The following is a 16,536-nucleotide window of genomic DNA, read 5'->3' as shown; positions in this document are numbered from 1 at the left end:
GCTTATTAACACACATGGCTAGTGGCTACCAAATTGGATAGCGCACTGGAAAGAGAAATGAGAACAACTTTCAAACAAAATTAATTCAAAATTCATAATTGAAGGTTTTCAGGGGCTAGGGATCACAGAAACTAAACTAGAGCATCATAATGACTTCACATACAATAGTGGAAACTGAACATCTGGCCAGTCAGGAATCTACAGTTTACTTACTTTCTCTCCCTAAGATTAAAGCATTTGCTGATAAACAAAACTGATAAACCTCTAGCCAGACTCATCAAGAATGAAAGAGAGAGGGCTTCCCTGGTGGCGCAGTGGTTGAGAGTCTGCCTGCCGATGCAGGGGACACGGGTTCGTGCCCCACTCCGGGCAGATCCCACATGCCGCGAAGCGGCTAGGCCCGTGAGCCATGGCCGCTGAGCCTGCACGTCCGGAGCCTGTGCTCTGCAACGGGAGAGGCCACAACAGTGAGAGGCCCGCGTACCGCAAAAAAAAGAATAAAAGGGAGAGGGCCCAAATCAATAAAATCAGAAATGAAAAAAGGAGAAGTTACAACCAACACCAGAGAAATACAAAGGATCCTAAGAAACTACTGCGAGCAACTCTATGCCAATAAATGAACAACCTAGAAAAAATGGACAAATTCTTAGAAAGGAACAATCTCCCAAGACTGAACCAGGAAGAAATAGAAAATATGAACAGACCAATTACTAGTATTGAAATTGAATCAGTAATTTAAAAACTCCCAACAAGCAGAAGTCCAGGACCAGATGGCTTCTCAGGTGAATTCTACCAAACAATTAAAGAAGAGTTAACACCTATCCTTCTGAAACCACACCAAAAAGTTGCAGAAGAAAAAACACTTCTGAACTCATTTTATGAGGCCACCATCATCCTGATACCAAAACCAGACAAAGGGGACTTCCCTGGTGGCTCAGTGGTTAAGAATCGCCTGCCAATGCAGGGGACACGGGTTCAGGAAGATCCCACATACCGAGGAGCAACTAAGCCTGTGCGCCACAACTACTGAGCCCACGTGCCACAACTACTGAGCCCGTGTGCCACAACTACTGAAGCCCGTGCACCTAGAGCCTGTGCTCTGCAACAAGAGAAGCCAGCTCAATGAGAAGCCCGCACACAGTGACGACGAGTAGTCCCCGCTCGCTGCAACTAGAGAAAGACCGTGCGCAACAACGAAGGCCCAACGCAGCCAAAAAATAGTCAGTAGACACTCTCATTCTAGTAGCACCAATATATATATCAATTTTATTAAAAAACATCCACCTCTTTGTAGAACAAAATAAAACTGTCATTTACTGCTTCATAATCATAAGCAGGTAAAAGGAACTGAGGAAAGAAAATTAACATTAATTTAGCACCTATTCCAGTCATGTACTTTCCATACTTCATCTCACTTAATGCTCACCACTGGTGATTCCAAGATTGGAATTCAACAACAGAGTTTTGGCACCACAAGTTCTCTGTGAGATGATTATAGTCATTTCAATGTTATCCTTACCAAAAACAAAAAACAAGCATGTTCTCGATAATTTGGATAACCATGATTTCATTGCACAGGTTTTGTTCATGAAGGTACTGGTGCTGTCAGGGACTGCTTTAAATGTCATGTGCTAATGAAAAGAACAGAAACCAACTTAAGGTGCAAATGATGCATCTTCATCAAATGAAGACCAAAAATGTCATGGTACAATGTTCAAATGTTGATTATGTAGTGACAGAACAGAAAACATCAGTGGGGGGAAAAGGTCATTAAAAAACACATTTGCTGGATATCCACATGCAAAAGAATGAAGTTGGGCCTTTATCTTATACCATACACAAAAATTAACTCAATGGACTAAAGACCTAAATGTAAGACCTAAAACTATAAAACTCTTAAAACACAGGGGAAAAGCTTCATGACATTGGATTTGGAAATGATTTCTTAGATATGACACCAAAAGCACAGGCAACAAAAAGAAAAACAGATTAAGTTAGACTACATTAAAATTCACAACTTCTGTGCATCAAAGGACACAATAAACAGAAGTAAAAAAGCAACCTGTGGAACTGAAGACAATATTTGCAAATCATCTACCTAATAAGGGGTTAATAGAATATATAAAGAAGTATTTCAACTCAACAACAACAAAATAACCCAATTTAAAAATGGGCAAAGGACCTGAATACACATTTCTTTAAAGATGATATACATATGGCCAACCAACATATGAAAAGATGCTGGGCTTCCCTGGTGGTGCAGTGGTTGAGGGTCCGCCTGCCGATGCAGGGGACACGGGTTCGTGCCCCGGTCTGGGAGGATCCCATATGCCGCGGAGCGGCTGGGCCCGTGAGTCATGGCTGCTGAGCCTGCGCGTCCGGAGCCTGTGCTCCGCAGCGGGAGAGGCCACAACAGTTAGAGGCCCACGTACCGCAAAAAAAAAAAAAAAAAAAAAGATGCTCAACATCACTAATCATGAGAGAAATGCAAATCAAAATCCCAATGGAACATCCTTTTAAACCAAAATTCTTAGCTCCTCAGCATCCTAAATGAGGATTTTATAAAGGAGACCAACTTCAGATAAAAGAGGACTGTAACACGGCAACATTTTCAAGTTTTAATAGATCTAAAAACAGGTTCTAAAATGCATCTTATAGGCTGAACAACATATACACCTTTCTTTTCTATGTTACATGTATCCTTTCTTGACAAAACACAAGATACATCAAAGAACATTGGATCAACAAGAAAATAATTTTTACTTAAACTGTATTTCTCACTGAATAGGACTGTGCAATTTTAAAAACTTAAAGATATCTTGGAAAGAAAGCTTTGCAAATCTGTAACACTCATGGTCCATAATACTCCTACTGTTAATTTTACAGAACATTCTTCGAGAATATTCTGTATGCAATCAAATTTTAGCATTAACTAAAACCAACCACAGAAAGTAAGAGACAGGCAAGCACAGAAAAGGTAAAAGGCACATAATAAACACTGGACCACGATTTAGGCCTAAAGCTCCACATGGGAAATTCCACCACAGCAAACGCCATCACATAACATCGGAACAGCCACTGAAGACCACTGTGACGTCTCTGGACACAGCTTATAAAAGAGTTTTGCTCATGTGGTTAAAACACATTCTATAAACAAAGTTTTAAAATCTTGTGCAAAAGCTTTCCTTGATAGATCTCTATTGAGAAAACAGTCATCATGTGTACGGTTTCATCCTGCATGTCCAAAGAACTTGATTAAATCTTGGCTGTGTCACATACATGCTAGAAAGAAGTAAGCCAATGGCTGCTTATACCTCCTTTGGTCTTACAGTAGTTAATATCTTTCATTATTTCATTTGAGTCTCACAATCCTATAAATTAGAAAGATAATTTAGCATAGTTTACTGATGAGGAAATAGAGGAAAATTAGAGGACTTGTGCACAATCACCTAGCTATTGTGCAGACCCCTTTGTCTTCTGACCCCTGGCCAATACTCTTTCTCCAGCAGCCATGCCTACTCTCTCTTCCCCTCTCCTCCCTAAGTACAGCAGACTTACAAAATTCGACTAAAAGCCACATACACTCAACCAAGTAAAAAGCAAAGAAACGTCTCAAAAGCCTAAATAACACATTTTTGAGTACCTAACAGGTGCAAGTACCTATCAGACACAGGCAAAATTACAGGGGGTGGTAGAAATTAATACAGTAAGTCTCTCCCATGTAGGAGGTTAAATTCCTACATCCCTGGATTCACACCATCAGTCTCACAGGAAACAGGAGGAGATGCTATGTATATATTCGTAGAAAATAATTCCTGGAAGGTATCCATTTCAAAAAATTAGATTAGAGCATTAAATGGACTCTTTTCCTAAATCACCATATTCACATGCTCAGAAAATTATCAATGTTAAGGTTACGTTTTCAAACAAATCCCTACCACTTCAGATATAAGTCTGTTATACTTGTATATCCCCTTCTTTCATTTTGCAAATCATACGCAAGCCTGCCCTGCTTTTCCACAAACTTCAGCAGTGCCAACGTCACCAGACCTGGTCTCTTATCCACCTACTGAAAAAGCAGAAATTACCAGAACGCCTCTTTCCATATTCACTGTCCTGATCCAACTCCACAGAAGAGCAATTACCGCTCCCTAGATTTGAAGCACTAGCTCACTCGGAGAGCTTTCATCAAAATAAACATGCCCAGGGCCTATTTCCCAGAGATTACAATTCAGTAAGCCTAGAGTGTGGCCCATTTCTTATTTAAAAACTACCCATTTGGGCTTCCCTGGTGGCGCGGTGGCTGAGAGTCCGCCTGCCGATGCAAGGGACACGGGTTCGGGCCCCGGTCCGGGAGGATCCCACATGCCGCAGCGGCTGGGCCCGTGAGCCATGGCCGCTGAGCCTGCGCGTCCGGAGCCTGTGCTCCGCAACGGGAGAGGCCACAACCGTGAGAGGCCCGCGTACCGAAAAAAAAAACAACAAAAAACTACCCATTTAAGAAAACTGAGTTGAATTAGTGTATGAGTGAACACATTTTAACATTCAAACATCAAACACATTTTGTGTTTAATGTACAAACACAGAACTCTGCTATTCATTTGTAGGCTCAACTAACATTTATTGAGAATCTTACAATGTGCCGGGCAGGCTTCTAGGCCCTGGCACTCTCGGCTGTGCTCCACAGCACTTTTATTTCACTACGCAGACAGAAAGTAAGTCAGATAAATACCAGTTCAGGAGAAAATAAATTCTATGAAGAGAAATGAAGCTGGATAAGGGATTAGAAAACAACTGGGGGGCAAGATACATGTATTTTACATAAGGCTGGTCAGGGAAAGTCTCCTGGAGAAGGCAACATCTGACAGAGCTCCGAGGGATGAAGCCCTGGAGGAGGAGCTAATGGAGGCCCCACAGTGTTCTCTCTGATCCACATCCGGCCAGTGTCACCACACACAACGGGCTTTCGGACTCCCCCAAACTCAGCACATAAGTAAGACCTGGCAATACAAGACAAAACTCAGGTGTCAAAAGTAAATGTTTCTAGCAATAATGCTATGAAATGTATATTCTGTGGACCAGTTTAAGGAAGGAGGCAAATCTAATTTAACTGGGTCTTAATGGATGAATATGACTCCATTTCACAGAAGTGAGGGAAGCAAGAGCACAAACAGCAGCACAGGAAAGAGGAAGTACAAAGACAAATCTCAAATATCAGAATAATCCTGTTGACCAAAATTAGAGAATATAAAGGTGAAAATGGAGGTCAGGGTTAGGACAAGAATGCCCTTACCCATTTTCGTCTAAAAAACACCTTATTTATCCAAGACCAGTTCAAAAAGTCAGTTCTTCTATGAAGTAATCACTCTAACCCTCAAAGGTAATTACTTCTATGTTGCCACCCACGTGGCTCTGTTCACGTCTAATGCCCAGAGATTACTTTTTTGTCACAAAATCCACATTCTCCATCACTGTCATCTCTGTTCAAACACAGTACCTAACACGCAAGCAGCATACAAAATATATTCGTTGAATTAATTAACACAGAGTAAAATGGGATGAAAGGTCCAAAGATTGGAAAACTTAACAGAGTAAAGATGTCAATTCTCCCTAAATTGAGATATAGGATTAATTTACTTCCTATCAAAATTTCAGCAAGGTATCTATTCTGTAGACACAGAAAAGCTTCTTCTAAAATTTATGTGGAAAAGCACAGGTCCTAGAAAATAGCTAAAACAACCTTTCCAAAGAAGAATAAAATGGCAATGATCACTGTACCCAGTATTATGGCTTACTATATAGTACAGAGGTACAGTAATCAAGACCATGTGGTACTGGTGAAAAGACAGATACATATGTCAATGGAATAGAACACGGAACCCAGAAACATACCCACCCAAATATGCCCAACTGATTTTTGGGCAAAGTACACAAGTAATCCAATGCAGGAAGAATGGCCTTCTCAACAAATGGTGCTAGCAAGTGGATATCCACAGGCCACAAACAACAAACAAAAATATTCTAATGGACCATGAACTTAAAAATTAAACATAAACTTATAAAATTTTTAGAAAAAATAGGAGAAAATCTTTGGGATCTAGTACTAAGCAAAGACTTTTGACTTGAAAGCACAATCCATAAAAGGAAAGGCTGATAAACTGGACCCCAACAAAATTAAAAACTTCTGTTCTGCAAAAGACCATGTGAAGAGGGTGAAAGGCAAACCACAGACCGGGAGATAATATCTGCAAACCACGTATCTGACAAGGAGTAGTATCTAGAATTATATAAAGAACTCTCGAAATTCAACAGTAAAAAACCAAACAATCCAATTGGAAAACAGGCAAAGGACATGTACAGACATTTCACTGAAGAGGATCTACAGGTGGCAAATAAATACAGGAAAGGATATTCAACATCTTTAGCCATCAGGCAAATGCAAATTAAAACCGCAAGGAGATACCACTACACATGTATTAGAATACCTAAATTAAAACAAACAAAAAACCCAACCTGTCTGTACAAAATGCTGGTGGGGATGTGGAGCGACTGGAATACAAATTAAAACCACAAAGAGATATTACTACATACCTATTAAATTTTTAAAATAAAAATCACTAAATGCTAGCAAGGACACAGAAACTGGATCACTCATAAATTGCTAGCGGGAATGTAAATAGTACAGCCACTGGGAAACAGTTTTGCAGTTTCTTAGAAAAAAACGAAACATGGAACTACTATATAACCCAGCAATTGCACTCTTTATGTTCACACAAAAACCTGTACACACGTGTTCACAGCCAAAAAGAGGAAATAACCCAGAAGTTCTTAAATGGGTGAACAGTTCAACTGTGGAACATCCATACCATGGAATAAAAATGAAAAAACTACTGATACACACAACAACTTGGATGACTCTCCAGCGTATTGTGCTGAGTAAAAAAGCCAATCCCAGAAGGTTATATACTGTATCTTCTATTTACGTAACATTCTTGAAATGAAAAAAGTAGAGGAATGGAGGCCAGACTAGTAGCTGCCAGGCTGAGAGCAGAAGGGGAGTAGGTATGGCTCCACAAGGGAGGCAGGAAGGATCCTTGTGTGAAAAGGTTCTGTGTCTTGACCGTATCAATGTCGGTTTCCTGGTTGATACAGCACCATCTTCTAGAGCAGCGGTCCCCAACCTTTCTGGCATCAGGGACTGGTTTTGTGGAAGACGGTTTTTCCACGGAGGGGTGGGCTGGGGGGTGGTCCGGGCGGTAACGCGAGCAATGGGGAGCGGCAGATGAAGCTTCGCTCGCGCACCAGCCACTCACCTCCTGCTGTGCGGCCCGGTTCCTAACAGGCTGCGGATGGGTTATCGGTCTGGGGCCCCGGAAGTTGGGGACCCCCGCTCTACAAGATGTTACATTGGGGGAAACTGGGCAAAGGTTCATGGTGTCTATTTTTTCTGCATGTGGTTCTACAGTCAAAATTTTTTTTTAATTAAAAAAATGAGATAGAAGGCAAAGAAGTTATTAACCTTCGAAAGGAAAAGATGCTGTTTCGGAGAAAAAGAGAGATGAGAGAATGGGTTAACAGAGGCAGAGTAGCCAGAAGATGGGGGAATCTTATCTCTAAACTCAAGTTCAAAGCTAATTGTGTTGGAAGGGATGTGGGTTACCAAAGAGAAGTTCAGATGGCAGAACTAGGAGCTTTAAAGGAATCAAGAAAACTTGGAACATCAGTTAAAGTCTATGTGTAGCACGAGTAAGAACCAACAACAACACAGGATTCCCCACCTGTCTCACTGCATCTAAAGCACTATTCTTTTCATGCTGATTTATCACAGAGACTGTTAGATTCTGTTTTATCTATAAAGCTTCAAAAGTAGTCACTAAAAGTGAAAATTTTTCTAAAAAATTGTATCACCACAACTTGCATGTCCCTATGAAATTCAACATAAAGGAACTTTACTTAAAGAATTACAATGTAATCCTAACAATAACAAGAATAAAAATTAATATTATCTCTATCTTAAAGAAAAGGATAGGGATAATAATAGGTCCAAAAGAGAAAATGTCTTACAGTCACATAAAAATTAGTGATGAAAGTAAATTAGAATTCCAGATTCTCAACCATGGTAATGATTACTACAATATTCATTTTTTTCTCCCTCACACAAAGAATCTTTTTTTCTTCCTCTTATGTAAATAAGGGTGCCCTCGAAAACTGGGGACTTCCAAAACTTGCTGATGTAACAAGCAATGTTTATTTCTTAACACCTTTAATCTTTTATAATGCATCTCAGGAAGGTCTGTGGAGCTTGAACGTTCTAAGATGCCTAAGTAGAAAAGGTGCATGTGAATTTTCCCAAAGTTGCACCACCATTCGTTTTAAGATAACATTCTTAGACTAAATTGTCAATCACACCTGCTAAAACTCAACCAGGCAACTGTATCAGTCAAATTAAAACTTAACTTTAATCAACAAGTACCCCCTGAGTGGTTATACCCATCACTGTAGAGGCACCAAGGACACAACAGTAATGAAAATGTGGAAATGAAGCTCTTGCTCTTGTCTAGTAAACAGGCAACTACAATAAGATCTAATAAATGCCAAGATGTGAATAAATACAAGGAGCCAGAGCCCCACAGAACCTTGAGAAGCCACCCCCACCAGTAGCAAGACAATCAGACAACCGAGGGGGAGTGCTAAACGGAGACCCTAAAAACGAGCGGGTATCAGCCGACTGAGAGGTGGGGAGGAAATACCGTTAACCGACCAACACAAATATTTATAGCCATTCACCTCAAAAAACACAAGAAAATGATCTTAAGAGGAGAGGAATCCTCAAGAAAATAAAAAGAAAACTTTGGCAGTAAAATCTGACAGCCAACAGACAAGTGGTAACCGACGGGGCAGATCAGAGAAAGATAAGATCTGACAGATGAGCTGGCTGTGTGGAGACCCAGAAAACACTGCTTGGTGCCAGTGAAACCAAGAGAAACTCGTGAAAACAGAGGCACTGGGCACCTCCAAGAGTGGGCTTGTGGACAGGTTGTAAAACAGGAAGCTCACGGCTGAAACTGTGAATTAGAATCCCAGAACTCCTCTCCAACTCACAATGAAACACAATCCTGTCCCTTCCAGATACTGGACTCAATGACAACAGGCACAGCAAGAGGGGCGAAGGGATGGAGAGGAGGAAAGAACACAGCAGGGAGATTAAATGGCACTCTACTCCCTAAACAGTGAGATTCCTGGCCCTCTCCTTCCCTCCTGGCAACCAGGATGCCAGCAGCTGGGTTTACACCCTTCTCTAGGCAAGAGTCTGGGAAATCTGACACACACACTCCACCCCCTCCTCCACCAGCCCAAAAGGACCTCTGGATAATTACAGCTGAAGATTCACCAATGAAGTGGCCCTACCAGATCCCCCTCTTTGAAGCTCACAGTTGACAAGCCCCATACGTGTAATGAGTTGTTTAAGCAGGAGGATCCTAATTTTTCATTTTAAACCTCACTGGACTTTAAAAAACTATGTGCTTTGATAAAATTTAAAATAAGACAATGGCAGGCACAGGAGGAGGGAAAGGAAACGTGAAGGAGGGGTATCTAAGCAGAGGGTTTTACTTTTACCTTTTTTATATACAAAATAAATAATTAAAAACAGAATTCAAAACAAATCGCTCCCAATTCTAATAAAAGTACATGCCAAAATGGGGTACCTAAAAGGTAAAGAGTACTCAACCTGTATATCCATTAACATAGATGGCGACGCCACTAAAAATTGTAGATGAAGCTCCGTCCTTCTGTACAGCAGCATCTGATCGAAACTGTTGCTCCAGTTTCTGGACCTTGGCAGCCATATACCCACCCTAGAATTAAAGGAAAGGTAAACTAATCACAAAAGTTTTATTTTTCTTCCCACCCTCCCCTTTTTAGAAAGAAATTTATATTTAAAAAAATAATAATAAAAAGGCCTTACTCTGTGCTAGTAGCCAAGGTATAAGGATGACATAAGGTATAATGACAAACATGAACCATAATGCAAGGCAATAAAACAGGCAGGTCAAGGGAGAGTTTTTCCCTCTGTCAACTCAATGTTTAATAATTCTATCACATTGTTACAATGGTAAAAGTTCCGTTAAAAGAGGGAAAAGGTAAGTCAAGGTTAGTAAGTGTAATGCCACAAAATATTGTTCTTATCTACAAAATCAAGCAAAAGTTATACCAAAGCTTAAATCAATTAAAAATTTGACAAGTGGTCAGTAAGAATATATTTTGACTGGCTTCCACTATCTTCTGTGTATGTGAAGCTTAAGATTAATAAATTCAAGTAAAATGAAGCAGTTTGACAAACCAGTAAAGGCTTCCATACATGTAGATAAGAATACAATAAGTGATTCAGCGGCTAAATTCTGGATCTAATCAATCTATCTGGTAGTACTACTAATATTCATAACACCAACCTCAAAAAGAATATAAAAATATTATTATTTTTGCTAAAGACCTTGACAAATCTATGAATTCAGCCACACCTTTCCTGAACATCGAAATAATTAAGGTTAATCGATTAAGACTATCAATTCTACTTTATCAATAAGGTTTTTAGAATAAAGCTGTAGGTGTCTAGAAGTGGTATATATTTTTTTCCAAAATGGAAATGACTTCATTGTTTTTGATTACTCAAATATTACATGCTGTCAAAATTTTAAGAAAATTTAAATTAGCTATGATCCCATTCATTGCTAACATTTTGGGATCTTACTTTCAAAGTTATTTCTGTGCCTCAGAACACAGAGGTTTTACACAAATAGGATCATATGTAATAACAGTCCTTTATAATACACCCTTTTAGTTAAGGCCATCTTGCCAGCTTAAGAAATATACAGCTAAATGATGGGTGTACACTGTTCCACGGTATAGAGATAATCCCCTATTACTGGATATCTACGTTTTAATGTTTTTCAGTATTATTAACAATGCTGCAATAAAATTATCATACAATAAATTCTGTGCACCAGAACATTTATTTCCTCAGGACAAAATTTCTCAAAGTTTAAGCTTTCAATACACTGTGAAAACACAGAGTTGGTGTCTAAAGTGATTTACAATTTAGAAAACGCCTTCAACCACATTATAAACTAAAAGAAGAATGAAAAATACCTAGACAGTTCAATATAATTATTTTTATTCTTTTAAAACACACCCATTTTTCCCAGTCATCCTCAGCTCGCTTCCTCCATCCACCTCGTCTCATGGTGGAGCTTCTGTATTAGGGGAAGAAAGAAATATATCAATTTCGTGACAAAAGGTACTACTAATTGATATCTTATTTCAATATCAAGAAAAATGAGAAATTAAAATAAATTCAAATGTTCAATTCATAAAAGTTCAAAATATCATACTGAGGAAACTTTTTCCAAAGCATATCATTCTCTGGCTTCACAAGTGAAATTTGTTCCCCCCAAAACTCCTGACAGCTAAGTATCAGGTTTTAATTATAACTATTTTAAATTTTAATTTTAACAGGAAAAACTTTTATGCATTTCTGGGCATCAATCCTAACACCTTCTTATGTAAAACATCACCAAATCCAACTAACATACTGTGCTTACTTAACATTAATGTTAAGGGAACCTCAGAAAACATTTTCCTTCATGCACTGCCCTATAATATGGCTCTTAAATTCTGTCTTTGCTATTACATACTGCACACTTAAGAGTACAGTCATAGTGTAATTCATCTATTATGCAAAAATCCTAAAAGAAGTCAATCAAAGCAACTAGGGGACATGATGCAGAAAGACTATCACCAATAATAAATTGGTAACTCTGGCATTCTCCTTAAGGCAACACATGACCAACTATACCATGAAGCCACCAAAATGGCTCATCTCAAGTGTCAGCTGGCTTAGTGGTGAGCAAGGTATAAATCAAAGCAGGCATTATATGAAATTCCTTGTGAAGTCAAATTCTTCTAACCCAAATGGCTACATCTTGGGACATGACTGCATTATTCTTCACAAAATTAATATGATCTCCAATTAAGTATTTTTCTTCTAATAATTATATAGGTTAATATCAAAGGGTTACCATACACCATTGGAGAAGGCTTATACGTTATCCAAGATAAACTGGCTTTGATATGCTTTAAAAAAATCTTTTATTGAATAACATCTTAAGATAGCCACACTTTATCCACACACATCAGCAGATATTTTCTTTCAAATATTTCTATTCTTAGTATATACAGGATTTATAATTTCTCCTTGCTGACTTTATATTAATTATGAATTTTTACTGTCTACTCTTAATAGGTGACTGAAAGACATGCAGAGAGAGTCAGAGTTGAGTCCAACAGAGAGACAAGGGGCAGGTGGAAAGGGCTGAGAACAGGAGGCAAAGTGATTAACCCTGATCAGGTGCTGTGGATGCTGGCGGAGAGAAGGGCTGCTTTGCTTTGTTTTGCCTTTTTAAGTTTGACGAAGGTAAGGGCATGGCTACCCAATGTGTTCACCCTGAGTCCCAGGACTGCCATCAGTGCTGTTCAATACTTCTTCTGATTTCAAGAGGCTCACTTTGTCCAGTCCCTCAAGACCTCTCCCTTATCTTAAAGGAGTCTGGGAAATGTGTTAACACACAGTTCTTGACTTCAGTATAAACTATGACTCTGCACATCTGCTCTTACAAGTAAAGAGTGTGGGTGTTCTGGCCACTGTACATTAAGAATGCACACTCACAAAAATTATCTGCAACTATTAATCTGCTAAATGAACATAAATTAAAGAACAAAATACATTTAAAAAGTTTAATTCATCTGGCCATCTACTTAAAAGCCTCATTTATTTAAGATCTACCAGGTACCTATTGCAAAAGGCCAATATGAAAATCTTTATCCATAGTTTAATGAGGGTAGACCAGTATGCAACAAAATCATTTTTTAAAAAAAGTTTTAAAGGTTCTTCCCCCATTCCAAAGTAAAAGAGCTATCCCAGTCAAACGTTTAAAGTTTTGAAAAGTGAAAGGAATGAAGGACTGAAGATGTAATTTCATCCAATTTCGAAGAATATAATTTGACCTATGTACAGCAAACTCCTATTGGTGCAGGATTCAATTAAGATCAAGAAAAGGAAAAAAGAAATAAACATATTTCATTTTACACATTCAAATTCTACTTTTGAGAAAATCCCATAACAAACAGTGAACTAGGTAATTTGGACCTACCCTCCCGCTGAGGAGGAGGAAAGCTAGACAAAACATAGTTTTAAAAAACTGCCTCAAGACACAGAAGGCCTAGCAAATAATGAAAAATCACTGAGCCAAGATTCAGTAGATGACAGAGGAGACCTGCCACCTCACATCATCTCCCCAAACTGGGAGACCCTTTCCCTCTGAGAAATCTGGCAATTCTCAAGGAGTGGCTGAGAACAAACAGAGCTAAGGCAACGACAGCTAGGGCTCTCTTCCTAGGACACAGCTCTCACACCTGGGCGTAGGACCCCAGGATCAGAGTAAACTGGAGGCAGGCCGACCAGAGTATCCTGCCCCAGGTCATCTCAGTCTCCGAAAGCAGATGCAGGTGACCCCAGGCTGCCCCATGAGTGCCCCATGGCACCTGGCAGAAGGAAATGTGGATCCTCTGAGGATGAGACAACTTCCTAAACTTCATATATTTCTACAAATGAGTTTGCAAATATAGTATCTAGTACACAAATAAAAATCACCAGGCACACAAAGAAAGATCACATGAACCAGCAGAAAAAAGAAACAACAACAGACAGACCTACAGAGACTCCAGATACGGAATTTAAGGTAGACTTTAAATTAATCAAGCTTACCCTGGCTCAAAGAGGGAAAAGACAAATTTCAGTATATCAGTAAAGAACTGGAAAATATTAGAAATAACTAAACGGTGACTCTAGAATTGAAGGATACAATATTAGAAATTAAGAACTTAATAAATAGATAAAACCAAAAAAAACCAAAAAACAAATAAAAGCATAACTGGGGGCTTCCCTGGTTGAGTGGTTGAGAGGCCGCCTGCCGATTCAGGGGACACGGGTTCGTGCCCTGGTCCAGGAAGATCCCACATGCCGCAGAGCGGCTGGGCCCATGAGCCATGGCCACTGAGCCTGCGCGTCTGGAACCTGTGCTCCGCAACAGGAGAGGCCACAACAGTGAGAGGTCCACGTACCGCAAAAAAAAAAAAAAAAAAAGCATAACTGGAATAAGTCAGAAGAAAATGTCCAGATAAAGCACAAAAGGACGGAGAATATGGGAGATGAGACACCGGGGATACACGAGAAAGTCTAATTTAAATAAACTGGAGGGAAAAAGGAGAAAAACAGAAGTTATATTTAAAGAAATAATGACTAAAACAGTCTAAAACTGATTAAAGATATCAAGCCACAAATTCAAGAAGCCCAATGAGCCCCAAACAGGAAAAAATAGAATCTATATCTAGACATACAATAGTAAAACTATGAAAAACTGAAGACAGAAAAAAAACATCTTAAAAGCTGCCATGGGTAGGAAAATCAGAGATTCCATCAAAATACTCAAAGGAGCAGCAATTAAACAGACAGCTGTCTTTTCAACAGAAACAACAGAGCCAGAAGACAACAGTGCTGAAAGAATACGATTACTAACTTAGAATTCTAAACCCAGAGAAATATTCAATCAAGAAAGATGAAATAAAGGCACTTTCAGGCAAATAAAAAGAGGTTAATGCCACCAGCAAACTTGTCTAAAGGAAATTCTAAAGGATATCCCTTAGATAGAAGGAAAATTCTCTTGGATGAACCATCAAAAATACAGGAAAAAAACCCCAACAAGGTAAACAATAAACATCTGGATAAATCAATGTTAAAAACGGACTGAATAAAACTACAATGACAATCAATCTGTTATTGTTTGTAGCATAATACACAGCATACGTGAATCAAAAGATTACGAATAAAAGATAGGGGTGAGGGATTTCTTTCTAATCCAGGCTCTGCCTCTAACTAGCTTCATTAATCTCTGGTAAATCTCCATCTCTCTGAGTCTCAATTACTATCTTATCCGGCTCTCTCACTATCAGACGTTTGGGTAGTTGACTACTAGAGTTCCCCTTGGTGCTCTACACAAGACATACTGAAGAACCATTTTCAGAAACTAAACATAAAAAATTAAAACTACTATATTCACATACTTTAGTAATGTACTTCAATTTCAGAAATTTGATTATGTAACAACTTTGATGTTCTACATGTTTGTTTATATTTTTAAAAATGTATCCCAGAGAAGATTTAAGGCAGCTTGTCCTATCAAATCCATTTAAATAATATATATGTAGATTAAGATGGCCTATGACAATGGATTAGGGGTAAAAACCTAACTGTAAAACTGGTCTTTGCTGAATATTAGGAGTAGCAATTAATCAGCCCTGTCACTGCTGGATGACATCAGTTGTGTAACTTTCTTCTGTCCAACAGCAGATGCTAGATAGTTCAGTTAGGGTTAGGGTTACAACCGTAACCCTACACAATGTTCCGAATTACAGTGTGTCCTCTTGACTAACCCTGCTCACTAAAAAGAGAATGCCCTTTAACAACAGCCATCCAATTATCAAGCCAGACTTGCAAATAAAAATTGCCTTCTAGTTTTCAGATGAAACTCTTGCAGACTCTTGCAGAAAAATTCCCACTACATACCCAGAAAATGCCCAAATACATATTCGTCAGTGTTAATCTGTTGCTTTCATATTCATAACTCTCAAGTATATTGACTATTAATTAAGGAAAGTGAGTGGCTTTTATTCAGTCTCATTAATCTAGCCATATGTACATGTATGGGTTTATCTTATCTTCATTTAACAGTTACTTAAGAAATAGTTGCTGACTGTTGGTGGGAATGTAAATTGATACAGCCACTATGCAGAAGAGTATGGAGGTTCCTTAAAAAACTGAAAATAGAACTACCATATGACCCAGCAATCCCACTACTGGGCATATACCCTGAGAAAACCGTAACTGAAAAAGATACATGCACCCCAATGTTCACTGCAGCTCTATTTACAATAGCCAGGACATGGAAGCAACCTAAGTGTCCATCGACAGATGAATGGATAAAGAACATGCAGCACATATATACAATGGAATATTACTCAGCCATAAAAAGAAACGAAATTGAGTTATTTGTAGTGAGGTGGGTGGACCTAGAGTCTGTCATACGGAGTGAAGTAAGTCAGAAAGAGAAAAACAAATACCATATGCTAACAACTATATATGGAATCTAAAAAAAAAAAGGTTCTGAAGAACCTAGGGGCAGGACAGAAATAAAGACGCAGACGTAGAGAATGGACTTGAGGACACGGGGAGGGGGAAGGGCAAGCTGGGACGAAGTGAGAGAGTGGCATGGACATATATACACTACCAAATGTAAAACTGATAGCTAGTGGGAAGCAGCTACATAGCACAGGGAGATCAGCTCAGTGCTTTGTGACCACCTAGAGGGGTGGGATAGGAAGGGTGGGAGGGAGATGCAAGAGGGAGGAGATATGGGGATATAT

At 39.1% G+C, this 16,536-nt stretch overlaps 1 protein-coding gene across 5 annotated transcripts in view; it reads right to left on the bottom strand.

Annotated features, from left to right (window-relative positions):
- The window catches only part of REV1 (REV1 DNA directed polymerase), an 82,238-nt gene that overhangs the window by 49,374 nt on the left and 16,328 nt on the right, over positions 1 to 16,536 (bottom strand). For 4 of the 5 annotated variants that reach the window (XR_009521498.1, XM_060027283.1, XM_060027285.1 and 1 more), the window contains 2 exons: positions 11,192 to 11,252; positions 9,731 to 9,857 (listed from right to left, as the gene is read on the bottom strand). Coding sequence is in view for 4 of the 5 variants with exons in the window: in XM_060027283.1 (XP_059883266.1) it covers positions 9,731 to 9,857; positions 11,192 to 11,242 (178 nt within the window). In the remaining variant the exon portion in view is untranslated. Of the gene's footprint in view, positions 1 to 9,730; positions 9,858 to 11,148; positions 11,255 to 16,536 lie in introns of those variants that run through there. The other variant, XM_060027286.1, reaches the window with a different exon arrangement.

This window comes from Delphinus delphis, chromosome 12 (genome assembly GCF_949987515.2).
Source record: "Delphinus delphis chromosome 12, mDelDel1.2, whole genome shotgun sequence".
Classification (NCBI taxonomy): Eukaryota; Metazoa; Chordata; class Mammalia; order Artiodactyla; family Delphinidae; genus Delphinus; species Delphinus delphis.
Note: the sequence above shows the minus strand (reverse complement) of the source record. Positions and strands in the feature narration are given on the sequence as shown.